Raw genomic sequence first — 25,620 nt, 5'->3', positions numbered from 1 at the left:
CCCCTCAACTTGAAATCGGCGACTGTGCTTTTGTAAAGCGTCAGCCCCACGACTGTGCCCGAGGTCTTCAATTTGGGTACAGTCAGATGACAGGAAGAAACCTATCGGCAATTTTCACCATCTATTCCAAAGTTCTTCTATTTTACGTGTCCTTCTTCAATGAAAAATTCGACATCTACCAAAGGATAGTCGGAGACCGCTTCAGATCTAGCCATGGCACATTTTCTCGATCGAGTCCGAACAGTCCTTCGGAGAGGTAAAAGAGGGTCGATGACCACTGGGCCTAAAGGTTCAGGCTGGAAGCGACTCCCGGCTCATGCGTTTGTGACGATCCTAGCATCTTGTGAATTGAAGGACATCGGCTCTTTGTCTCTCTCTTGCCGAGCACTCCATGACCGGGTTTCACAGCTAGAATTCGCAATAGCGTGGGCATATATCCAACTCCGGAAGCGGAAGCATCAGAAAGGTCATTTTATTGACGAAAGCCTGTCACCAGGTGATGACATCGCTTTTATCTCTAAACTATTCCCTCCCCCGCCGCCTGAGTACAGCACAGGTTTTGTCCATGACAACGCAGGGTATTCTCTGAGATATCTAGGCGATTTAAGAAGATGTTGGAATACTTGTATTCGATTATCTCATCACCTAGCTGGACGTGTGGTTGCATATCATCTGAAGACAGACAAAATTGCCCAGCCTATGTGGGCATCGTCTAAGACCGAGAAAGAAGTCATCTACAGCAGAGCCGTGGCTTCGCTCCAGTCCAAGCTTTTGTATCCGATGTATGGTCTCAGAATGTCCCCTTTGTGAGATCTACTGACTTGAATAAAGCGCCTACGCAACATTTTTCCTCGAATCGTTGGCATCTTCTGACTCTGACTCTGACTCTGATGCGTTTGAACATCATCCCCAAAATATGGCTCTATCTGTAAAAAGGCAGCAGTCAATTCTTCAAAAGGCACCATTCACCGACACTCAGATCTTCCTATCAACCCATCACTGCATGACTCTTTTATTTTCGACCGTCCAACGCTTGATGGGCCCGGAAATTCCCCATTCGTCAGCCGAAAGCTGGTTTAGTCTTCTTCTCACCACGTCAACTATGGAGAGACTTGTCAGCTTTTTTGTTGCCATAGCGAAAGACGACCAGAGACAACGGAAAGGCGAACAAAATTCCACGTGGTCTCATAGAAAGGAGTTCCTATGGGCGATGCGGCAGGATCTGAACGAATACATATTATCTTTTAACCAGCATGGCGAACAAAAAATTGTGCCAAATCTCAACCACATATGGTTCGAAGCGGCATGCAATGAGATGGACCGACGAGGTGCTATTCCACATACTGTTGAAGATACGGAAGTGCATGTTCTTCACGGGTCTGTTGTTAGATTGGAGTGTGAATACTGTTATCATTGTTATCATGAATGATAGCTCAAACCAATGCAAATATTCGGTAATACATTGTGGGTGTCAGTAGTAGTGCTGCTCAAGCCTTTGAACGTGGACAAATCTAAGCACACAATGCTAATTAGTAAAATGTACAAAATTCAAACGAAGCCCTAGATTTATTCGGTATACGAGGTCTAAGATCAGTTCCGCTTCGGTAAGATTCCATGGACGTTCCCGGGAACCAGTGTGTCCCGAGAATGTACTTGGGTACTATATCTGGGGTCCCAGCGTTTCAAGATGTATACCCCAGTTGACTATCATTTGGTTGTGAATCATTACTATAGATGCACTACAAAAAATGGGATATCTGGCGAATATTCGCCAAAGATCTTATTTACATGGGCTTGCATCCAAATACAGACCCGACGCAGCTATAGTTTTGGAATATATCTAGGCCAGGTCCATTTCAAAGCTACGGAGAGGCATTCAGTCATTGGGAGATGAGCTAGGAGCCTGTAACCGGCAAATAATATAGATTTCATTTCTTTCGTCGCTGCTTTCTTCTTTCGACGAGAGATAAAGAAGAAAGCGAGATATCTTCTAGCAGCTACTTCAGTTTGCGAGCAACCAAAGGACGCGGATAATAGCGGAAGTTGAAAGTATATGGGACAGTGATCTGACCGGAGAAACCCCCGCAACATATGAAGGGTAGAAGACGAAAGTCTTCAACAACACATGAAGACCAAGAAGATTCCGAATCTGCTGATCTCCGGGGGCCAGCACTTGAGCGAAACAAGCCGCAGCCGCAAACAATGGGAATATCTCGATAAGCGCATGATGGGCAGACATGAGACGCAATGGAACCCCCTCCATGTTGCTGCGATGTTTCCGAGGGTGATCATGATCGAGACCAGCCGATCTGGACATGGCTTGTCCGGCGACCGACAGAGCGCTACTGCCGACAAAACTCCACAGTGCGTAAACTAGAGTAAGTGCAGGGATTGCACGGGCTGGTGCTACATCACTGCGGGTGGCCAGGCTAACCAAAGTCTCGGTGAGCTGTTGAACAATCCCGTTAGGTGCGGCGATTTTCGATGCCAAAGGTGCAAGTGCCTTGTTCTGGTTAGCGGTCATGTATAGCAAATTTGGAGAGGCACTGACCAGATAAATAGGTCCAGTGGCAGCAATAAAGATCCCAGAAGGGTTGTTACTAGATAACAATAGAGCCTAGGTTAGTATACGCATCTGAGATAGAAACGGAGCCCAGTCTCACATTCCGTTCGACATCTTTTCGGGAGGAAATGGCACAGGAATCTTAATGATCACAGTTAGAGATTGACTGATGTTTGAACATTGTTAGTACTGGACATGGCGGGTATTTATACTAGGTCTTCTGGGAACCGGTTACTGTTAGCCGCAGATCTCCATCGGATCGTCTTAAGCCGAGGAACGGTAGTAGCCTGCCCGATGTGACAGTCGCTAGATACGCAAGATAGTCTCAATTATCACGGTATTTGTGAAAAAATGCGGGGGTGACTGGATAAATCAATCTTAAATGGGGATGGATGTTAGTGGTATGTTCTCCGGATATCCAATGTGTTGTTCAGATACCCTCTTTTGGTTTGCACCCCGGAGACTAGACTGTTTTCTGCCTTTGGAATAAGGATATGAAACGTCTACTCAAGTCATAAATGAGGTTATGCAAGCTTTCGAAGGCCGATCAACCGATATAAACTGCATAGGTACCTCGGCAAGTCGCCATGTGATGCCAACTGGTGTATGGAACCGCGTTGCATTGTGAAGGACAGATGGAGGTGGAGGTGAAGCATATGTTTGATACATCTTTTAATAAGTCCAGTTCAATATCTAGATCTTTTCAAGGGTCAAATATATATGTATACTAAGAGATGGATGTGGTATCAGAATCATTTTCTCAGTTCCCGGTCGTCGTCGTAGCCTTATGAATATGGCATCAGAACTAAGCCGCTTTGGTTCGGACACGGCATTTCGGGAGCCGAACGCGTCAACCCTTGGACTTCAACAACATTCCTACTTGGAGGCTCCAAGATAGGGCTTTCTCTGAAGCATCTGACTAAAATTTCATGATTCCGAGGGTCTGTTTGGGAGACTAATGTCAATATGTCTGCAGTAAGTCTGCCTAAATAACTCATGGCATCGCGAACGGCATACGCTGTTTCAAAACAAGTATGCAGCCAAACTAATCATTGACTAGTGTGATTTATGTCATAATCGAAAGGTAGAGAGTCTTTCAATTGGTGTATTTTATACTCTGATACCCGCATGCTCATTTTGAACCATTCTATTGCAGGTGAAGTGCGACCGCCAAGACCCTTGTATGAATTGCACCGACGCAGGGGCAGAATGTCTCCGTACCCGCCAGGCACGAGTTCATAGGCCGCGAGTTTCTCGGTATGTGCAACTTACCTTAAATCAAGTCAATTGAAAGCTGATATCCGTAAGATTAGACGCATTGACACAAAGATTAACCAAGCTAGAGGAGTCCAACGGCAAAGAGATAGCAGATTTTCCATCAGGTCATCATGCCGTTAGCAGTACATCCACTTCATCGCCTTTGGATAATCTTATGAACAATGCCGAAGGTCTTAATGACAAAAAGAAGCGCTATCGAGAATCTGACTTGCACGAGACCACGCCTCTCAAGCTTCAAGCAAACAAGCGCCACAAGTCTCAAACCGTGACGCCCCAACATACCCACCAAGCGCATTCTCCTGGCTCAACACATCATGTCAGCGAGGCTAGGGAATATATTGAGCATGAGCTACAATGCAACCCGGCTCTTTCAAAAGATAGACGAACCGCGCTTGAATCAGCGCGAAAATTCGTCAGTCAATTGTCTGATCCAACTCTACATTGGGAAGAGACTGTGACTATGGATGATTTGGATGTTCAAGAAAATCTGGAGCATCCGTCTCTCACGCCAGAATTGCTCTACATGATGCTGCCTGGTAAGTTGCCGACAACGAGGCAAACGTTAGCACTACTAAATTATTTGTTCTAGGAACCGATAAGAGAACAAGTTCCCAGGGAATAGTGAGCTGGCCTGATCATATATCTGAAAAGATGCTGGAGCGGATGGGGCTTGCAATTATTGGGGGCACAGAATGTGAGCAAGTAATGCAGCATTATCGGATCATTGTCTGGGTGAAAGCCATGGGTTTCATATCCAAAATGGCCCCTCTAATTACGAATGAGCCTTTGAGAGTTCATTTCAGATCACTCAAAAGAAGATACGAAGCCGGCGCCATGGAAGCTATAAATCAAATTCCGCTTGCAGCCGCACCAAGTCTGCTTTTGCTTCAGTCAATATTGTCCGCTGTATGTTTGTTTCGCTTTCCTATGTGGCATGGGTGTAAAATCTCTGACCATGATAGACACGCTTGATGCAATATCTAGGTGACATGTCCCGTTGCTGGATGTTCACAGCACTAGCCTCGAGGATGATTGTTGCTTTGAACTACCACAACATCACGGATCCTAATCCTCGAACCGAAACAGAGAAAAACATCCATGCCTGTGTGTACTCTTGCTATTACTTTGACAAGACTCTCAGTCTACTGCTGCTTCGACCACCCTCTTTGCCAGATTTGAAAGTTAAGCCGAGTCAATTAGTTCATGTTGACCCTGATTTGCCAACATCTACCATGGTAACAGGCACAGTTGAGTTTTCGGAGTTGAAAAACACATTACTGAATATCTTGCTTGATACCAAAACAATAGACGACTCAGAGAAGGCCAATATACTATCAGATCTGGTGGCGCGGGCACATACAATCCACCTCAATGTGCAGATGGTAAGACAGGAGAAAAGACCAAGCTCCGCAATGATATGCCGCTGATTCTATTTCCAGTTTCGGCGTCGCCAGGAACAGCAGTTCCGACAATCATGGAGTGACTTGCGGCGCGAGTGGCTGGCAATGGATTTTAACTACTACTCGATTCTTACGACAATCATTCAAGCTCGCTCTTCCGTACTCAAGTCCCGCCTGGTCTGCGAAAACTGTTTATACACAGCCCGGGAAGCCCTCACTACCCTCCGGGCTTTACAGGAAGCATTCTCGAGCCGCCTCAATCCCATCGATTCATATCCATATTTTCTCACTTGGTATGATATGACCCAACTCAGCCATCTTTCTATACTAACAAACTCCTGCTACATAGGACCATGTTGCTATTCCCCCTGGCACCATTCTTTGTCCTGTTTTGCAATGTGATTGCAACCTCGAATGAGAGAGACTTCAACATGATCAAAAACATCACTGATGATCTTCACCAATTCGCCGAGGCAAATGTCTCTATCGGCAAGCTATACAAACTCTTTTCCAAATTTCTGGATCTCTGTGCTCCATTGGTCAAAGGAGATCCTGATGGCTCTCGTTCAGAGCAGCCAGCCAACGCACTGTCCGATGGGAATGGGACTGAAAATTATTCCGAGGGCCAGATTAGATCTTATTCTGATATATTTGGCCATTCTGCCAACCAGGTTATGGCTACTCCGCATGGTAACGATCCCACCGATGAAACCTCCGCTGGACCGCGGTCTATGGAAGGTTGGGATGATATTCTTGTGTGGGAATTGTTTGATAACCAGCCCTCTTTGGGGTGGGCGGAATCAGAACCGTGGAACGTTATGGCCCAGTTTGATGGGGCATAAAATATGGCATTTGATTGCGATATTTACTTGTGATTTTCTCGGCAACGCACATTGCCCTATTTTAATCGATGGCGGATTAGCACAACTATGACCAATCTCCAAAGCATATGATTAACGCGTATACTCCTTCAAGCCCTTGGTCCTAAAGCCCACTTTTGGAATATCCAAGATCTGGTGAACAGCGTCACAAAAGCCTTTCATAGCGGCATGTTGTAAAGGTGTTCTTCCCCAACTGTCCCCTTCATAATGTTGCTGACAAGCCGTGTGATGTCCTGGTTTGTATCACCAGGCACAACACTCGAAGCTTCACGCAATTCATCCACTATAAGTGGACGCTGAGCCACAAAGAGCAACCCCAATATCGGCTTCTGGTAAGAAGGCGACGATACGATCTTCTCTGATCTCTGTAAAATATAGCAAAATGTTTCTGGGAGACCTTTTGAAAGGTTTGCAAGAGCAGAACGAATTGCTTTGTCGGTCGCCACGGAACACAGCGATTCTATTTGAAGAACTGTCCTGAGGTACATTCCTTGCGAATCCTTTTGTAGGGCGGCATGTATGTCAGAAAGCAATGTGATATCATGGACGGAAGCTTTCTGGACTCAACACGTCTATCCAACCCTTGCGTAACAAAATTTTGGACCTCAGATGCATTTTCTGGAATGGAGCTTATTGTAGTCTCCCTGCTCAGTTCAAGTTCCAATGAGATATTTGAATCATGGCGAATTGTGATGCGTATTGATAGTGTCAATAGATATTCGGCCTGGGGTGAAAGCCAAAGTAGGAGGGTCATGGGCAACAGAGTTAAGGGTAGATCTACCCGTGGATCGGAGGTTGAGCCGAACGGAACGGGCGCTTGGGGTGTGTATCAGAAAATTTAACGTACATGTAGACATCTACCTATATATGTAGTAGGTAGAAGCCCCCAAGTAGGAGAGTCAGACACATTGCTTGAGCCAGTATAGCTGAGCAGAAATCACAGCCTGCGGCTTTGAAATTTATCCCCACTGGTGAGAAACCCACTTCTTTGATGTACTCCTCATATATAGCAAACACGAATCGTGCTGCATCACAAATTCTAAGAAAGAGCAAGGCCTGGATCATGGAACAAAGCTTCAGCCTAATGTGAAGGAAGGTCACATATCGAGACAGTTTATAGAGGTCGTTCATGGTTATCCCATGATCTTGGGTGGAATCCAATTAGTACATGAAATGTATTTACGCAGGTAACTCTTGAGGACACAGTCCCAGGCAGTAGAGAAAAGGGGGGGGGAATAAGGAGCGTGACGGTTTCGACATCCCAGAGTCTAGCCAGAGTGTAAAAAGAAATTGAAATGCTCAGCGTGTGCGGACATGCAGAAGGGCCATGATCTGTCGAAACCACACAGGCCAGGTATTATAATACAGTAAAAAAAAGGGGGAGGGGATATCGAATCTATCACGAAATCAACACCCAAAGAAGGAAGAAGATCTAAAGCGGTCATTAGTTAACCATCCTCGCAAGAAGGCCATGATATGTGAACGTACCATCAGGATACCAAACATCTTGGCAATTAACCAGCGATTCCCAGATACGCGCCCCCAATACTTCATTAGTTCTCTCTGTGCGCCCTCAACGTTATCGACCACATCTTCGGTGTTGGCGTCTATGCGCTGAATCATTTCTGACTGTTCGCTGACCATCTGCGCTAGTTGACCGAAGATGCCACCCAGTTCGCTGATGGTGCGCTCGATGGCTTCGATGGCTTCACCTCGTGCTTGGACATATGTATTGCTTGATTCTCCCTCTTCCATGACCATCAGCTGTTGGTCTGATTGGAACGATGGACGCCCTAGCGGTGAAGGGTTCGAGGGCTCGAGGGTCAATAGGTCAGAAGAATTGACTTGAAATCCGGGCTGAGGTGTCCGTCGTCCCGATAGGTTATACAAGGGGGAGTCTGAGCGCTGTGCATCGAGATTGTGTGATTTGGAAGAGACCGAGGAGACAAAGTTCTCGGTGCGTGTTCGGGATGCTTGGATATTCTTCGTGCGGACCTCGAGAACTTCTTTGAAGCTGGCACCTACATCGGCTAGCTTTCCCTGCAGCATAACGACAACCTAAGAAGGGCAATCAGCAACTATCCGTTCCCGTCCTTTCATGTCTCACTTACATTGTCATTGTGTTCTCCTTCCTGGTCTGTCCTTGAGCGAGTCGACTTGGGGTGTTGCGCATGGGTGAGCGCCTGCAGCGATGCGATGCTCTGGTTTAGGGCGGCCAGGTCTTGTTTGATCACATACGTCAATTCGGAGATTTCGACAGGTCGGTCATCGAACAGCGTTTTCCGTTTCGCCACTATTCGCCTGTTAGATTATTGGTACTCTCAACATTGTGACGACACACTCACATTCAGCCAGTCGCTGCAATTTCGCCATTGTGCCTGTAATCCCCCTTCCGATATCTCGCGCTCGTCGCGCGAACTCCGATCTTGCCGCCTTCGCCTCCCCTGTGGCTCCCGTGGGCGAAGCATTGGCTTGGCGCCTTTGCGCATCGGTCAACAATGCCTGGCGTTGTGAGCCTACTTTCGATGTTCCTAAGCGCTTCTGGGCCTGGCCTAAGATAGCGCTGAACTCGCTGGTCCGATCTTGTATCGAGGGTCCAGTCATTTTGCGTTGCGGCAGGAGCGATGTGAAGGGAGGCTGAGCGATCAAAAGTTATATTCTCCAATGAAAGTTCGATCTCAAGAGGCTTATTTCAATTCACGTTGAACAGAGAGGGCTGAATTCGGACTTGAACTGGAGTGTGGTCTATCGGCAATCGATAAGGGGCAAGGTGAAGACGTGTCCGGTTGCAGGTACCCAGCTCCGAAAGTATCGGCTCAAGGACAGGAACAAGAACGAAGGTCTACACGTGGTATACTAAGAGGCAAAGTGAGAACATCGAGAAGAACAAATCGTCTACGCAACCCCCAGACCCCCGTTGGGTCCACGTTACTAAATCGGAAACCCTTACATAAGCCCCGCACCAGCCAAATTTAGACGGCGAATAGCTCAACTGACGCACCTTTCCCTTTCGTCAGGGGCAATAGCTTGTTTCAGTTCTCTCGTTTCATCTTTGATATTCTAATGTTAGTCGCATTGATGTTCCTGTCTTGCTCTTTTCCTTTATGATAACACGTCATTCTTGTACAAAATTACTTATACCTAATCTTGTTTCCCTCCATTAGACCAGCCATCTGATCGGCGCCTTGCCCAACTTGGGCCAAATCGCCACTTTCGTCCTCCCCCTCGTTAGCCTTGCTAGAAAGGGGACAATACCGAGTACAGTTGCTGTCCTTAATTATCGCTTCCAACATACACCTTTCTTGCCGAGTTATCGCAAATCGCTAGGCAGCAGTCGATGCTGGTAATCGAGCTCGCCTCACTTCCCTGACACTGCTCTCCTGATGGCAGACCCCGCGCAATCGCATGGGCGCGGACCCCAGAACTTGTAAGGCAACACATTTATATCCAGTCGCATATCCAGTCGCACAAATACTGAGACCTGCTTTAGCCCCTCGTCAAATGTTCGCAGTCCGCTTTCCGCAGGCACCGGTAGTAGCGGAACTCCAATCTCCTTCCAAACGAACGTGAATCGCTCCAAAACGAAACGCTGGGTGGAAGCAAAACAGTATTCCTACGATGGAGGTGACTGGGGTGATGATGACGATGATGACGATGATGAAGAGGAGGAGCCTGCCGCCGTACCTCGGCCTTTCTATGCCACCCATCATACGGGCAGTTCCTCCGAGTTGGTCTCGAGGCGTTTGTCTGCCCTTCCATTTGGTGCCGATGAGCAGGTTTCGGTCAATAAGGGACGGAGTGTTAGTGGGGGAGATCAGAAGCCTCTTGCCTTTGTGAGGCCAGCCGATCTCTACAAACGCATGCGCGAGGAAAAAGCAACACATCAGTCTCCTATCGCAGATCCCAAAGATCTTAAGCCTGACGGAGCTGGGACCCCATCTCAGACAGATCAACAAACCCCCTCCATGGGTCTACCGGAAGTTGAGCGCATGTCTAGCTTTGGAGCCGACTTCTTGGATGGTGCAGACCCCAACATCCCTAAGGAGACCTCTGCTCCCCAGGATGCTTCTTTGCATCACAAACCCTCGGCAGGATTCAGATCGGTAGTTCATCAGGCTTTCGACGTTCCAGAAACTCCGCAATCCACCACTACCAGTGTTGCGCGGTCGAATAGCGACGGCACTTCGACGATCAGCCCTATCATGGGTGGTCGCAGTATGACTGATGAAAGAACACCCACCATTTTCGAAGAACCTAATGAGTCGAGTCCGAAGGTAGGTGCGACTGCTGGGCCAATGTTTAACCCAGGGCATCGTCGCGACCTGAGCCTTCCAAATTCGGACAACAGTCCGTCAAGGAAACCACAAGTTACAGACCAGGATACCCCACCAGCGGATTGCGCAGAACTGTCCTCCATTCCCCCTCAGAATCTCTTCCCAGAGTCGCCTGACGCAGGGATCTCTCCTCAGAACTCATCGATGCAATCATACTCGAGCAGTGGGCAGGATCTGCCTGCCCCTCTCAAATTCGGAAGCACTTTAGGCCCTGACGGCTTCCCTGGCGAAATCCCTACCATCAGGGGGCCCGAGGAGTCGCCACAGCATGCCGATAATGACCGTCTGAGGGAAGAAATCATTCGATCGTTAAGCCGTGAAGCCACCCCTGCGGAGAACCCGGAGCAGAGTCATCAACCCCAGTCACAGGCACCCACCGAGTCCATCCCGCATCAGTTTGAGAAATATTGGGATGGTCAGACCGGACCTGGTCCGAATGAACAACCTAAGGCTCTGGTCTCGGAGAGCCACCCAGACTGGTCCAGCCCGCATCCTTTGGCGCCCAAGGATCCTTATTCGAATAGTCCTAGTCTAACTGGGGACTCTTCTTCTAACATCGTTGATCAGCCAAAAAAGCCCAAGTTAGAAAGAAGGTTCTCTTGGGAGTCCTCTGACGAAGAAGAGCCAGCACCTCAAAAGCCTGGCAGCTATGCATCGCCCCTTCCTTTGGACGCATCATTATCTATGCAGGAGCCTGAGCCTATCACTGAGGAGATTGTCCCGTTGCCTTCGGAGGCATTGCCTGAATCAATTACTTCTGATAATGAAGGTTCCGACACCCAGAATGCCGTTCGAAAGCCTCGACTCTCGATTGTTCCACCTCTTCCGGAAAATAACACACCACCGGAACAAATCATGGGCCCAGGTACTGTCTCGCCAAAGCAACCTAAAGCCCCTCCTCACGTTGAACCCATATCCCTCGATGAGTCTCAACTTCTGGGCTTCCGTGATATCCTCGGTATCACGTCTGTCAACCAGAGGATCAAGTCTTTCGAACATACCCGCGATCAGTTTGCTACTCTTGACACTGGACTGAATAATTGGCTGCAGTTCGTAGTTCATGAGCACCCCGAACATGCTGGCGTAGTTCAGCAGAGCCAGAGTCTTTCTCCCACTGTGCCATCATCACCTACCAGAAGCAGATTCCCCAAGTTGGGATCTCTTGGGAACCTCGGTTCTTCGAATGACGGTACTCCAGCCGGCGCCAGTCATGTGAGGCGACCGTCGACCCATCTGGCCACTGTGATGAACAGGGAGAAGGTCGGAGAGAAAGGAAAGGAGTTCCTTCACACTGCTGGAGCGTTTAGTGGCAAGGCGAGCGGAGCAGCCAAGGGGCTGTTTGCCAAGGGCAGAAGCAAGTTCCGTGCTAGTGGAGACAAGGTAGATGCCTGAATTTTTCTTTCTATTTCGTCTGAGCGGGTTATTCACTTGGGTTAGTGGAGGCCATTGCCTGAATGTCTCCCCCTTTTTTAATATCGGTGCATTGCTTGACTTTTTGGATACCACGATGTAATTCCGAGCACTTTTTTTTTGCATTGAGCTCTAGAATGCGATACGAATGATGCATCCGCCCTTTCTCTACAACCTAACTCCCCGTCCTTGATTGTTTCGGTTCTGATGTTGGTAACGTTGTAGGGTCAATCAGCTCCGAGTGCTTCTAGTGCTCCTCGCCACAGCATACAGTTCTCTATCCCATCAGGAGCCGCTGGTATGTCTGGTAACTCTTCTTCTATGCGGAACTCGGTCAACTTGGGAAGCCTGCCTATATTCAAATCCGGGCGAGCTGAAGCAAGTTCTGACCCTGATCCTACGGGGGCCAGTCTCCGTCTAGATGGCGCACGTGAAAACAATCCCCAGAATCGTATCAATGGAGTCAGCTCGAGGGATTTCCTATCGCGCAAGCGGGTTGGTGAAACTGGTGTACAACCGAAGGAGTTGCCATCCCCTCCGGCTGTACCTCCTAAAACCCAAGTCGCCAGAAGCCCTGGATTAGCTGGAGATTTAGCGCAGGAAATGATAGCTGCGCTTGGTCTCTCACCTACAGATCCTCGTCCTCAGAGGTCGGCAAGTACTCCCATGAAGCTGAATGGACCTGGTCAAGTCAATGGTGGTAAAAGACAATTCGCAGAGTCCTCAGAACAATCGGGTGAACACACGACTGGCGATCAACCTGCTTCGAAGCTGCCAGCGAGAAAATCTTTAGTCGCAGAAAAGAGTTTGCCCGTCGTTCGTCATGAGCCTTTTGATGTCCCTTTGCCGATACTGAACAGCCAAAGGCATCAGCCAAGCAAGAATATACCGGAAATTATTACTCCGTCAATCCGCCCGGTGTTAGATGAAAGCACCAAGCCTCCTTCGCCTCCCCCGAAAGATAATAATGGGCTTGCACCCGATGAAGGTCATAACCGCCAGCCTTCGGTCTCAACACTTGGAGCTGACGAGCAAACTGGACTTGGATTTGATGATGACGCGGACAGGGAACCCCCTTCTCCTTTACAAGAGACCATAAACGAGGTTGCATCTGACATTGAGCACACCGAGCACAAAAGCAAGGCTGAGCGTCCGATGAATGACAACCATGCTCTGAGTGCCGACCCTTCCAGTGGCTCTCTTCCATCTGTCCAACAGAAGAGAAAGTCTTTCATGCCTTTCTATCCGTCAGAATCCCCGAGTTCTGCCGAGGTTCTCGAGTCAAAAAGGAGATCAATTAGTGGGCTGCCTCCGTCCGCTCCAAATTTGCATAGTCCCTTGAGGAACGAAGTCAGAAACGTACCAGGGACCCGAAGCAGTATGCTTAGCTTTGGTAGCTTCAGCAAACACAGCAGTAATAAGGGATCTCGCCCGGTCACGCCTGCTAACGGTCTATCGCAAGCTTCAGAATCCGAGTCCCCAGCGCAAATCGAGAAGTCTACCATCAGAAAGATCAAGAACTTTGGGAAACAACGACGGGCCTCAGTGGGGGATCTATTCTCCAAAGTTCAAGTGCAAGGATCTCAGGAAGCACCTGCAAGGCAGCGGAAACGGTCGTTCAGCAGGTTTAGTGTATGTCGATTCTATAATCTCTTCTTGCCACTCATTCTGACCTAAACAGATACTATTTGGCCGGCAAGACTCTCAGGATCGCGAGAACAACTCGCCCGACCACACGAGGCCTACCTCAGAACCGCTGAACAGGACGCTGGCAACACCCCCAGCAACAGATGGAAATAGTACGAAAGCCATTACCGCTGCACAAGTTGAACTACCAGCCCTTGACCATCCGTTTGAACAACAGCCTTGGCCAATTAGGCTTCCAGAGCCAACTGCACCTCCATCACTGACACCGAGCTATACAAGGAGTTCATCGGCTCATATCCCTCAACATGCTAGCATATCACATCCGCCTAGTTCGTCCTTCAATCACATGGCGATGGGAGGTCGGTTTTACTCGCAATTTAGGTCCCCATCTATGAATGAAACACCCACTGGGTCCCATTACGGTGGTGCACTCAGTCTGCCTCTCCCAGGTCATTCTCGAACACCATCTCCTATGTCAGTACACGAGAATCGAGTTCCACAGCCACTATCACCACTACAGGAATTACAAGATCAACAGATACATCAGTTACGGGAAGATGAGCAGCATAAGCAAGAAACCAAGCAAACCGAACTTCAAGATCCGCAACTAGGTACGCTGAGCGAGAATCAAGAACAGGAGGAGCATGAAGAACTCAACGATCGCGTTCTTGGAGAACACCTCCGACACGAGCTACCCGGGGAGCCAACCGATACTCAAAAGAATGAGCACGATTATGCTCAAGACCGATACGAGGTGCCAGGTAGCAAATCTCAACAAAGTCTCTCTCCCCAGCCCAACGTCGGATCTCGAACGCCAGCGTCACCGGCCTCGGCTACCTCATCTTCTGAGAACCATACAAATGCCATTGCCGACTCCAATAGCTCGGTGGTGTCCTCGCATCCTCACCGCAGTGAATCTAAGGCCTGTGTCGTCCACGACCCGCCCCGGCCGGCGGAACTTGCCATCACCGCGGACAACTCCAGCGAGGAGATTATCATGTCCCCCACATCCTATCCAGGACAGGAGTGGACGCCGATCTGCTATTAGCGGATGTTTGATTAAAGCACCTCTTGATACCCAATAGCCCGTTCGCATGGATTCTTCTTTTTGAGTCTTTTCATTCATGTTTACCAATATGCCTTTTTTTTATCCACTTCTCTTCTACACGTACAGGGAAATCCCTGTCTCAATGATTTACTATCTTTTGTCTTGTATCATACATTTCATTCCGTATCTCATGCCCTCCGTGGTCTTATGCTATTTCTAGACTGTGTTTCTTACTGCTAAAGAGTGGGCCGGATACTGTTTCTATACTGCGCTATCCTGCACACCATACACTCCTCTAGACTGAGGAGACGCCTCTTGAGTCCTGGTTTCCCAGCAGCCTCATCAAGACCTCTTATCGCTAGAACATTGGGGGCAAAGCAATCAAGCAACTGGATATAAGAAAGGTGGACTCTAATAGGACAGATTTTCGGAGGTTCGGAGGGTACAATCTGCACTGTGAATGGCTACATCGTGCAGATAACGGCGATGCCCGAATCCCCGCATTTAAGACGATAGAGAGTGTATACAACGTCGGATGGAAATCACATATCAAACCTCTTCCAGTGTACGGAAGTTTGAATAGCACCGAGATGAACTGCGAAGAACCCCCCATCATCGATTTCGCTCGTAAGTGCCCCTGTAGCCCTCCTCTACAAGCTACCTAACCACCTCCCCAGCCTTCTACAGCACCAACCCAACCGCCAAAGAAGCCCTCATCGATCAAATCCGCCAGGCATGTTCACAATTCGGCTTCTTCCAACTAATCAACCACCCCATCCCAACCAGCCTCCAAACCGCCATTCTCCACCAATCAACCGAATTCTTCAACCTCCCCTTAGAAACAAAACAGAAATATGATCTATGTATGCACACCAACCCCAGACCTACATACCCAGATCCACAACTAACCCAACCCAAAAGCTATCGACGGCTTCAACCGAGGCTACGAGCGCCTCCGCTCCCAAAACTTCGAAAAACGCACCAAAGGCGATCTAAAGGAAGGCTTCTATCTCGGCAAAGACCTCCCACTGGACGATGTCTACGTCGCCAAGCGACGCTTCGGCCAAGGCCCGAATAAGTATCCCTCTGAACTCGCAGAACCAGAGGCCTTCCGGCAAGTCGTGGACGAGTACCACGACGCCATGATCGAGCTCGCGGTGGCGATTATGCAAGTCCTAGCGCATACGCTTGGTCTGCAGGAGACCGTCTTCGGTGATTTCTACGATCATCCGGTTACGATTCTGCGATTGCTTCATCATCCGCTGCAGGAGGCTGATGCGTCGGATCTGGAGAGAGGTGAGGCATATTCCTCATTGGAATGACGCTATCTGGGTGTGGGCTAAATGAATATAGGAATCGGGGCGCATACGGACTTTGGCGCTATTACTATGCTCCTGCAGGATGATACTGGCGGACTGCAGGTGTGGAATAATCTCTCGTCTGAGTGGGTGGACGTGACGCCTGTTCGTGGTGCCTATGTTGTGAATCTGGGGAATATGATGATGCGCTGGACGAATGATCGGTATTTGTCGAATCTGCATCGTGTGATTAATACGAGTGGGAAGGAGAGGTTCAGTGTTCCGTTCTTCTTCTCTGGGAATCCGGATTATACGATTCGGTGTCTCCCTGGTTGTGAGGATGCGGAGGTGGGTGCGAGATACCCCCCGGTGACAGTCCATGAATGGATGACGGGTCGGTATGCGGACACTTATGGGACTTCGGAGGAGAAGGCTATTGGGGAGATGCGTCATGAGCCGGGTAGAGATGTATAGGATGTGGTGAGGGCAACGTGTGCTGAGTGTTACAAGCATATCACAACTGATTCTAGAGTATCATCCTCTCACAGTCTCCCAATCAATCCACTTCGTATTCCCAAACTGACCATCCGAATCCTGAAACACCTTCTGCGGATGATTGTACATCTCCCACGTCTCTCGCTCCAGAACAGTAGTCACACCCCCGACCCTGCCTGTGGCGTTAAACCCAGGCCCATACGACCGATACTCCGCCATAAGGGTAACACCCTCTTCAAACCGCGAAACACCCGAAACAACCCAATCCACATACCCACTAGGATCAATACTCCCATCTTCATAGCACCGCGCAAAGATAGACCGATGCTGGCTATTCCACGGCCTGCCAAGCGCACACGCACCCACGATATCCAGCGCAACAGAAGCATTCGCCGCACGAACCGTCGAGTCAACGACGTACACGCCATACCTATTTGCAAAGGTAGTATCAGTACCTTTCCAAGCAGTAATACCACCACCACAACCCCGCAGCTGCAGCGCGCTGGATTGGATCCAGGCGGTGCCAAATCCATAAACGAAGTCCGTCTGGCCGGCAATGATGCTAGCATGGAAGTATGCATTGGCGAGCTTGCCTACATAGACCTGTCGGGGGTCAGTACGGTACGAGTCCATTCGAAAAACGAGAATGATACATACTGTATCCTGATACGAATAGAATCCGCAGTAATAGAAGCCCCCGTTAGCGCGACTGAAACTCAATGCGTGCGCGGGTCCATCAGCGTACTCCGCCCAGGTATTATCGAAATCGATGTTGTATGCGCGGAAATCCCCATTTCCGAAGCGCGTATCGGCCGGCACGGCATGGCCTGTTGGCCCAGAGCCCGTGAGACTTGATTCGAGCGTGGGGGCTACGACCAGGACGCTGGAGTAGACGTTGTCGAGGCTTTGGCCGGTGTTGTCTTGATTGGCGGCGGCCCAGGTGATGCGCACGCGATTGCGGGTGGCGTCTTTGGGCGAGGTCGTTTGGCCGAGGAGAGTGATTGGGCCGGAGCGGGTTATGTTGACTTGCTCGGTGTAGGTGCCTGCTAGGATGAGGATTGTTTGCGGGCTTGGGTCGTCTGGGAGGGAGTTTATGGCGTCTTGAATAGTCGGGAAGTCGGCGCGTTGGTCAGAGGCGCTGACGATGATTGTTCCGGGAGGACAATGGGTTCCTGAGGATTGGCATTTTTGTCTAGAAGCAAGTTGGATGGGTTTGGCGTTGGCGCCTATGGCGTGGAAGAGGAGGCTTAAGAGGAGGAAGTATGGGGGCATGGTTGTTTACTCTCGTGGATTGGGATAGGCTCTTGTGAATGAACATGATCCTTGTTTTTATAGGACTAGAGGAATTGGTTCTATACAAGCCCGGGTCCCCTGTGGTACCAGACGGAGAAATAGCAAGTTCATTGTGCACCAGTAAAGACTTCGTAGATGAGAGGGCCGGGGGGACGAAGCAAGTACACCCCGGTCATCTCTGTATACTGCGTACTCGACGGAGGAATGGAGGCTTGCATGAAAGCTTGTCTCCCCGCAAAAGACCATAATCCGGAATAACAGACAGCCACGGAAAATCTGGCTTCCACCGGTGAGGGTTGAGACTGAGACAAAAACGCCAGGGGTATATGCAGCAGGGATGAGGAGCCAGGAAGAGAATTTGAAATAGAAGGCTGGAATGCTCTGAAAGTTTTAAAAAGGAGAAGAATTTGAAGAATTTACAAGGAAGAAAAATGATTAGAATCCCTTAGATTGACTTGGTGCCACTATTAACGACATACATACACGTAGAGAAAGAAAAACTTGACCCTAGCAACTCAAGAGCAAACAACAGTCAAGGGGTAAATGAAACACACAAAGTCTATAATACGGTAAAACGGAAGCAAAAGCTCGACGTACGGGCTTTTGAACTTCCACGGTATGCATGTTCAAGTAGGTGGCACACCAGTTTGATAGATCGCAGGGAAGTAAGAAAAATTAGACCTCGGATCAGTAACGAGTCGAAAAATTAGCTAAGGAAAGAGCATTTACTCATTGTCCTCGACATCCTCGGCGCGAGCAGAGATGACGTAGCGGGACTTTCCTTCCGAGTCGTGCTCGTGCTCGATGGCAAGCTTGGAGAGGTGAGCGATCATGTTCTCGATCTGGGTATCGGCCTTGGAGCGGGTCTTGCGGCCAAGGTTGTCCAGAGCGGGGACGATGGTCAGAAGGTAGTACACAACGGCAATGATGACGGTGACACCAATAGAGTAAGCCCAGATGACAACGACGGTGACAATGTCGACATCGTTGTTCTTGGAGAAGCCAGGGCCACCGGGGGTGATGGGGGAGGTCTGCTTCCAGTCGGGTGCGAGCCAGCCGAAGACACAGAAGAGGGTGGCAAGGACATCGACGATGAAGATGGCAATAACCAACTGCCACGAGGGCCAGGTCTTTCCACCACGGGTAACGAAGATGAGCCAGTTCTCAGTGAGGGCAATCTCGAGGAACAGAATTTCCTGGGGAGAACCGAAGTTCTGGATGATACCGCCGTTCTCAAGGAAGAGAGTGGCACGGATGATCCAGGTGGCGACAGCGAGTAAGATTCCGAGGACGACGGAGATAACCCAGATCTTGGGCAACTGCCACTCGACGGGGCGGGCCTCGAAGTGAGCATTATCGTAAGCGACGGCGATGGTAGCAAGATCAGCGAACAGGGCGATGAAGACAATCAGGGAAGAGTCGACGGTCTCGTTGATGATGATCATGGAGGTAACAAGGTAGATCTCAAGGTGGAGACACAGAGCAATACGGTACTGAATGTAAGCCTTCATACGCTGGAAAATCTGGCGGGCAAGCTTAATAGCATCGACGATGGTGGAGAGACCGGGGGCGAGGAAGACAATATCGGCGGCAGCCTGGGCAGCCTCAGTGGAACCCTCGACAGCGATACCACAATCGGCCTTCTTGAGAGAGGGAGCATCGTTGACACCGTCACCAGTCATGGCAGTCAAGTGACCACGCTGCTGGAGCATCTCGACGACCTGGTACTTGTGCTCGGGGAAAACCTCAGCGAAACCATCAGCCTTCTCAACAAGGTCGTGCTGGGCGGAACCAGCGAGACCACCGTGGATCAGACGCTCAGAGTTGTAAACCTTAGTACCGAGGGCAAGCATCTTGCAAGTCTCCTTGGCGATAGCGATGGCATCACCAGTAAGCATCTTGACGGAAAGACCGAGAACCTGGGCCTCAGCGATGGTGTGGGCGGTATCCTCACGGGGGGATCGAACATGGGGTACATGCCCAGAAGCTGCCAGGGCTCACCCTCCTTCTGGACGGCGACACCGAGGGAACGGAAACCACGACGAGCGAACTCAGTGACCTTCTCGCGGTAGAGACGGCCCTCCTCCTCGGAGCAGGCAGACAGGTTGAGGATAGCCTTGGGGGCACCCTTGGCACAGATGTAACGGACACCATCGCAGGTACAGACGGTGGTAATACGCTTGGAGACGGGGTCGAAGGGAGTGTACTTCTCGGTGATCCAGTTGCGGGACAGGATCTCACGGGCCTTGGGGTAGCGGCGGAGAGTAAGGACGGTGACCTTATCAATGGGATCCAGGTTCTTGATGTTGTGGGAAGAGGCAATAGCAGCGACGGCCATCATCCAGTTGACATCAACACCCTCAGCGACGTAGGGCTCGCGGATGGAGAGCTGGTTGGCAGTGAGAGTACCGGTCTTATCAGAGCAAAGGATATCGACACCAGCGAGGGACTCGATGGCAGTGAGCTTCTGGACAATAGCCTTCTGCTCGGCGAGGTAGGCGGCACCGACAGCGAGGGTAGTGGTGGTAACAACGGGGAGACCGACGGGGACACCGATAATCAGGAGAATCAGGGTGTAGTGGAGCAGGTTGTTGTCGGTATCCTCGGGGGTAGCAATCTTCAAGTGACGGAAGAATCCACCAATCCAGGCAGCGAGAATCCAGAACATGACGAGAACGAGCAGAGAGGTACCGATGTTGTCCATGACAGCCTTGAAGTGACCAGAGTCCTGGGCACCCTGAACGAGGGCAGCGGTCTTTCCGACGAAAGAGTGACGGGCAGTAGCAGTGACAATACCGTAGGCCTTGCCGCGCTTGCAACCGGTGGTGTAGTAACAGGTATCGGCCATGTACTTGTCGACGGCGAGAGACTCACCAGTGATGGCGGACTGATCACAGGCAATGAGGGAGACACCCTGGTGGGTCTCAACATCATCATCGTCATCATCACCGTGCTTCTCCTTGAGATCGTCGGAGTTGGCGTTGGCGAGGTACTCCTTGTAGGCCTCGAACATCTCGGGCTTGGAGTAGTCACAGATCAGGCGGACATCGGCGGGAATGACAGTACCCTCCTCAACGATAACGATATCACCGGCAACGAGCTCACGAGCGAGGATCTCCTCCTCCTGGCCGTTACGGACAACGACAGCACGCATAGCAATATCACCCTTGAGAGAAGCAACGACATCGGCAGCCTGCTTCTCCTGGTACCAACCGACGAGAGCATTAAGCGCAAGAATACCACAGATAACACCGAGATCGATCCAGTCACGCAGACCGGCAGCGAGGAGGACAGCAAGTTCCATAACTGTAGAGCCAACGCGTTAGTAGCCGTTGGCAGGACGCGTCTCCATCGAGACTTGCAAGCCACTTACCATAGAGAATAGGACCACGGAAGTAACCAATGAACTGGACGAAGATGTTGGTCTTCTCAGTAACCAGCTCGTTCCAGCCAGTCTTCTTGCGACGAGGCTCAATATCGCCGGAGCTCAGACCAGCGCGCAGGTCGGTCTCGAGCCACTCATCGGGAGTGACGAAGCCATCCTCGACACCATCGGTCTTACCACCGAACTTCCACCAGGGCTTCTTCTTGTCGCCTGCGGCGCTCAGAGCAGCGGCGCTCGAGGTAGAACCACGACGACCATCGCGGGCAGTCGAAATGTACCGGTTCAGAGCAGAGTACTCATCAAGGTTGTGTTCATCTCCAGCCTCACGGTTGTGACGCTCACCATTCTCGACATCGACAGCATAGGAAATTCTCCGCTCCGCCATTGTTGTTGCTTCGGCTCACACAGCCTTGGAACCCAACGATATGAGTAAACACAGCTGGATGACGGGTCTGGCAGAGGCGGAAGTGATCCTATGTAAAGAGAGAAGAAAAAGTAAACCAGACGGGTGAAGGAAGGTCTGTTTTATAATGGATTACCGGGGGGGTCAGAAAGAAGAAACCGGAGTGGGTGGGTGGATAATGAACGAAAAGAGTGAGGGAAATAAAAAAAAAATAGAATAAAAGCGAAAATTGGGAATTAGGAAAATGAAAATTCAGTCGACTGAATTAGGATAAGAAGGAATTTCACAACCATAATCCCGTGTTTGTCGAATTTGGGGGAAAAGATACTTCTGAATATGGTTGCTGGGGGAGGTTGAGCCTAGGTACTACGCTGACCCGCCCGCGAATATGATATTTATTTTTTTGGGGTCTTTATTTTCTTTATTTTCTGTTTTTCTCCATATTTATTTTTCGTTCCCGCAAAATTCTCATTTTTCCATTCCCCTTCGAGTTAGTCCGGTCTTATTTCTTGGTTGTTACCAGACTTTGCCCCTTGCCCTACCAAGAAAGCTCCAACGGGACCCCCGGTTGCAGCCACTCACCTGCCAGGCGCATAGCATTGAGTGGGGCGATTGCTGTTTTCAGGCTAGTATCAAAACCGGTAAAAAACCTGATCATACCAATACCACGACACTCCAGAGTCTGCTACCGGCACCGGTCTGCCGAGTTGGCCTCCACAAACATCAGTGGGATGAAATCTGGTGTATGCAAAAGGTATAGCATAAGAAGGAAAATTACACGCTTTTTGAGGGCCTTAGCTGGAGTGCCCCAGCTCTGACTATGCGCGATTTTTGTGTCTGGGGTCATTTGGATCCTTACTGTGCCCCGAGACCCCCAAGACAATGACAAGAAACAACTAATGGAATTGGCACTGCAAATCCAATGTATTGCGATTTGCAGTTGGCATATGAGCCGATTAGCGATAAGATGGTTTGACGGAGAATTCACAGGCATGGCCAAAGGAAATAGACAGGAATGCCCTTGCAGGAGAATGTTCCTTTATTGAGCGACATGGTCCGAGATCAGTCCCATGTTGGACCATTGGTACACCTACACTTTTCAGTTCTACTATTGAGAACCATGGCGTGCAAACTGCGCATCCTACTATACTTCAAGTTGACCGATCTTCGACGGGGCTCCCAATCCGGCCGTTTCGACCAACTGACCAAGGAACGCGGAGGGACCTAGGTAGACCACGGGCACTCTAGTGACGACAGTATCGCATGGCTGTTACATCTGGACCATTTTAAACATAGCAAGGGGTCCGGAAGCAGTTGGCAGGTGAATTCTTTTTTCTTGTCTTTTTTGATATGTACAACGTATGCCAATGCTGAAGCATACCGAGTTGATGAAAATTACCATTTCGGTTTCCCTTACCACGATGACTATTATGTCATCGATTACTTTTTCTTTTACGCTTTCAACTCTGTTATCAATACGCACCGTATCTCTTAGCACCACTCTCGCCGAAGCTGCCTCCTTCGTATCTCGCCCACAGTCGATCTTTGCCTGGTCTTTCTTCCCCTGGCCTCGTGGGGAGCGTCCCCAGAAGCGTCATTTAATTCGGCGGTGCTCACTGGCTGGCAGGCCCGTGAATGTCCCACCCACTACCACTTACTAAATCACAACCGGGCGGCTTTGATCGAATCACCGGGCGCAGACACCGACCGATGATTTCATCGCTGTTGATCGGCGACGCTGTCCCCAAGCACTGACTCTGATATATCCTGTCTGAACGCACCGGAGTTGCCTCATAATATCACATTCGATGAGCAATGGCTTGGACCTAAATGGAAGTTGGCCGAAATGAAGGCGAGTCCGATTAATGCCGCTGTTTCCAATTGCTAGTACGAAGTAACCGTACCCCATAGCTATAATTACGAGAGGAAAAAAAAAGAAAGGGAATCCTTCTGGCCAGGACATAGCCCAGTTATGCATGACCAAAGAAATGAATAATATGCCTCCGGCCCAACAGGGGAACAACAATCCCAATTCGGGGGACAAAGGACATTGCCCGATTGCGGAAATACAAGAGCATGGGAAACAATTGAATGCATCTATGGACTCCCGTATCGTTGGCGATCCGCAAACCCTCCAGACCCCATCAAGCTTCCCGTTGCATAATCAGCCTGGATGCGATTGGACCTCGTTTTCGAATCACAATGTAGCAACCAAGTGTTCCCTCCGTTAGCACAGTCAATCAGAAGCCGCCGTGGCGTGTCGATGGGTTTACTCCAACTCTCGAATCCCCTACAAATGCACCCCGGCTTCCCGGCGAGGACGGAGTCCCCCTTGGCAAGTCCTTCCCCAGAAGCCCATCTCCTCGGGGCTGGGGTTTTCCTCGATCGCGCACGAGCCGTTTGGAGATGAGAAACGGCGCGGGAAAAGACGAGATGAATTCCGAGTCTACACGATCTACACACATAATTCCCTCTCCTTGACTCCGGACATGCGCTTCTCTCAGATCAATGCCACGGCTATCACCCGTAGGGCGTGACGCCCATTCAACCCCGGTCATCCCGTCTCGTATATATACATCTGGACGTTGTAGCTTCAAGACCCAGGCCCGGCGCTTTCCGCGGTACTTCCGCTGTTCCCAATGCGAGCCAATTGCGGACTTTTGCACGGTGAATTATGGAGCCGAGTGTAGCCATGATACTGATACCTAATAGATATTACGACCTCCAATCTAGAGTGGCGAGAAGGAGCTATTGCTTTTTGGTGTGGTTTCTTTCCAGTGGGAAAGAGACGATTGTCTCGCCCTGACCCATCCCATTGTCACTCTGGAGCTCGCCACTCTCCCCTTGTCTCAATCATCTCCATATCACATCTGGGAGAGGAATAGAGGCAAAAAAAAAAAGCCAGATAGCTCTTGGGGCCAAACTGATTCGGGAAGCCGGCCGCGGGTGGAGTCTCACATCCGCAATGGGCTCCTATTCGACACAACGCCGTGCGCTTCGTCCTCCTGCAGCCCCGTGCGAGAAACAAAAAGACGGGAAAATTAATAACAAAAAGGATCTCAATTGAGTGATTATTCCGGGGGATTCTCGCCGTTGAGTCTTAGTGAACCACGTCAGCCAAGGCCGACAGGAGGTGTGCACGATCCTGGGACTGTCTGCGCGAGTACAGAGGAATCATGTACCATGGTGTCGGAGCTATTGTTCTGGAAGAGAAAAATCTGTCGGCCCAGGACTCAGAGTCTTTTGAACGGAGACGAGAAGTGGAGAGCTCTGTTGACTCCATCGAAAGTGGAAAAATGGCTCGATTGGGGGCCTTCGAAGCGTCGAGAAAAGGGAATTTTCCTTTTCGGGCCTGGTCTTTTTTATTTTTTGATTTCTTTTTGTTTGGTTTCCCCACGCCCCGACCCGTGGATCATGTTGTGGGACAAGGGAGCTCCGTTGGAGGTAGATTATACTACATACACACACACTATATGTTGATGCAGCAACACCTTCGCAATAGTTTCATTTGGAGAATTGTAACCGTGCTATCCTCTCAATGCATTTTCGCCGACATCCTTGCCATTGAAGTGCCAATGGCCTAAAATACCTCGGGAGTTCACGGTGTCCGTGTGTGGCTGCGAATTATTGGAGGGGGTTGGGAACGGTTTCACGATCTTGAATCGGAACACAACTTACCCCAAGGAATCCTGTCGGACAATTGCGACGTATATCTACTGTACTCCGTGTGTGTTGTACATTGATTTACGGAGGTACACAATTTAATCTAAACGCCCGTGGCGAATCGCCTATCTCTCCTCGGTCGGACATGTGTTCGCTACACGTGGAGGACAAACCACAGGGGGATAAAGAGACCATCTAAAGTTCGTTAAGGCGATCACGCCGCTGATGTCGTTTGGGATAGTTGAATCCCTTGATCTGGGGAATGCACACATCAACGTTCAGCTGGACTTCGTACGGTCTGTTCCGATCGGATGTCTCTCTTCGCCGTCATGCAACAAAATGCCTCAAACCCCCATTATCGTGCCCCGAAGATTGATTGCCACGTCGGGACGGGTCATTCACAGGGCCATTGAGGCTCCATTGCCACCTGGTCCAGGACGGTCAGCACGGTGCAGGTCATCCTAGTCGATATCAGAAGTGCTGTGTGCAGAGTAAACCAGAGTCCAAGAGAGGATTCGGTGC

General features: G+C 49.9%; 8 protein-coding genes across 8 annotated transcripts; 4 read left to right on the top strand and 4 right to left on the bottom strand.

Annotated features, from left to right (window-relative positions):
- Positions 1–213: 213 nt before the first annotated feature.
- N7457_005551 (uncharacterized protein) lies at positions 214–1,429 on the top strand (the record flags this gene model as incomplete). Its single annotated transcript, XM_057176595.1, has 2 exons — positions 214–782; positions 832–1,429. 2 exons carry the CDS (start codon positions 214–216, stop codon positions 1,427–1,429), a joined length of 1,167 nt encoding a protein of 388 aa, XP_057030897.1.
- Positions 1,430–2,002: 573 nt separating this feature from the next.
- Positions 2,003–2,677, bottom strand: N7457_005550 (MAPEG family protein; the record flags this gene model as incomplete). The annotated part of the gene is made up of 3 exons (XM_057176594.1): positions 2,003–2,503; positions 2,552–2,600; positions 2,664–2,677. The coding sequence occupies 3 exons, from the start codon at positions 2,675–2,677 to the stop codon at positions 2,003–2,005; spliced, it is 564 nt and encodes a 187-aa protein (XP_057030896.1).
- Positions 2,678–3,529: 852 nt separating this feature from the next.
- Positions 3,530–6,083, top strand: N7457_005549 (Zn(II)2Cys6 transcription factor; the record flags this gene model as incomplete). The annotated part of the gene is made up of 8 exons (XM_057176593.1): positions 3,530–3,538; positions 3,624–3,647; positions 3,720–3,820; positions 3,872–4,377; positions 4,431–4,747; positions 4,804–5,223; positions 5,281–5,534; positions 5,591–6,083. The coding sequence occupies 8 exons, from the start codon at positions 3,530–3,532 to the stop codon at positions 6,081–6,083; spliced, it is 2,124 nt and encodes a 707-aa protein (XP_057030895.1).
- A 1,438-nt stretch (positions 6,084–7,521) lies between these two features.
- Positions 7,522–8,726, bottom strand: N7457_005548 (t-SNARE syntaxin; the record flags this gene model as incomplete). Its single annotated transcript, XM_057176592.1, has 4 exons — positions 7,522–7,554; positions 7,611–8,180; positions 8,234–8,415; positions 8,468–8,726. 4 exons carry the CDS (start codon positions 8,724–8,726, stop codon positions 7,522–7,524), a joined length of 1,044 nt encoding a protein of 347 aa, XP_057030894.1.
- A 779-nt stretch (positions 8,727–9,505) lies between these two features.
- Positions 9,506–14,561, top strand: N7457_005547 (uncharacterized protein; the record flags this gene model as incomplete). Its single annotated transcript, XM_057176591.1, has 4 exons — positions 9,506–9,549; positions 9,613–11,836; positions 12,092–13,498; positions 13,548–14,561. 4 exons carry the CDS (start codon positions 9,506–9,508, stop codon positions 14,559–14,561), a joined length of 4,689 nt encoding a protein of 1,562 aa, XP_057030893.1.
- A 590-nt stretch (positions 14,562–15,151) lies between these two features.
- Positions 15,152–16,333, top strand: N7457_005546 (isopenicillin N synthase family dioxygenase; the record flags this gene model as incomplete). The annotated part of the gene is made up of 4 exons (XM_057176590.1): positions 15,152–15,188; positions 15,239–15,424; positions 15,483–15,857; positions 15,915–16,333. The coding sequence occupies 4 exons, from the start codon at positions 15,152–15,154 to the stop codon at positions 16,331–16,333; spliced, it is 1,017 nt and encodes a 338-aa protein (XP_057030892.1).
- Positions 16,334–16,393: 60 nt separating this feature from the next.
- Positions 16,394–17,626, bottom strand: N7457_005545 (putative pectin methylesterase; the record flags this gene model as incomplete). The annotated part of the gene is made up of 2 exons (XM_057176589.1): positions 16,394–16,957; positions 17,012–17,626. 2 exons carry the CDS (start codon positions 17,624–17,626, stop codon positions 16,394–16,396), a joined length of 1,179 nt encoding a protein of 392 aa, XP_057030891.1.
- Positions 17,627–18,372: 746 nt separating this feature from the next.
- Positions 18,373–21,417, bottom strand: N7457_005544 (ATPase P-type K/Mg/Cd/Cu/Zn/Na/Ca/Na/H-transporter; the record flags this gene model as incomplete). The annotated part of the gene is made up of 3 exons (XM_057176588.1): positions 18,373–19,545; positions 19,602–20,953; positions 21,021–21,417. 3 exons carry the CDS (start codon positions 21,415–21,417, stop codon positions 18,373–18,375), a joined length of 2,922 nt encoding a protein of 973 aa, XP_057030890.1.
- Between the last annotated feature and the right edge of the window lie 4,203 nt (positions 21,418–25,620).

The sequence above is a fragment of the Penicillium paradoxum genome (assembly GCF_028828445.1).
Source record: "Penicillium paradoxum strain IBT 22861 chromosome Unknown utg000005l_segment0_segment0, whole genome shotgun sequence".
NCBI classification, from domain to species: domain Eukaryota; kingdom Fungi; phylum Ascomycota; class Eurotiomycetes; order Eurotiales; family Aspergillaceae; genus Penicillium; species Penicillium paradoxum.
The sequence above is the reverse complement of the archived record's forward strand: the minus strand, read 5'-3'. Positions and strand labels throughout refer to the sequence as shown.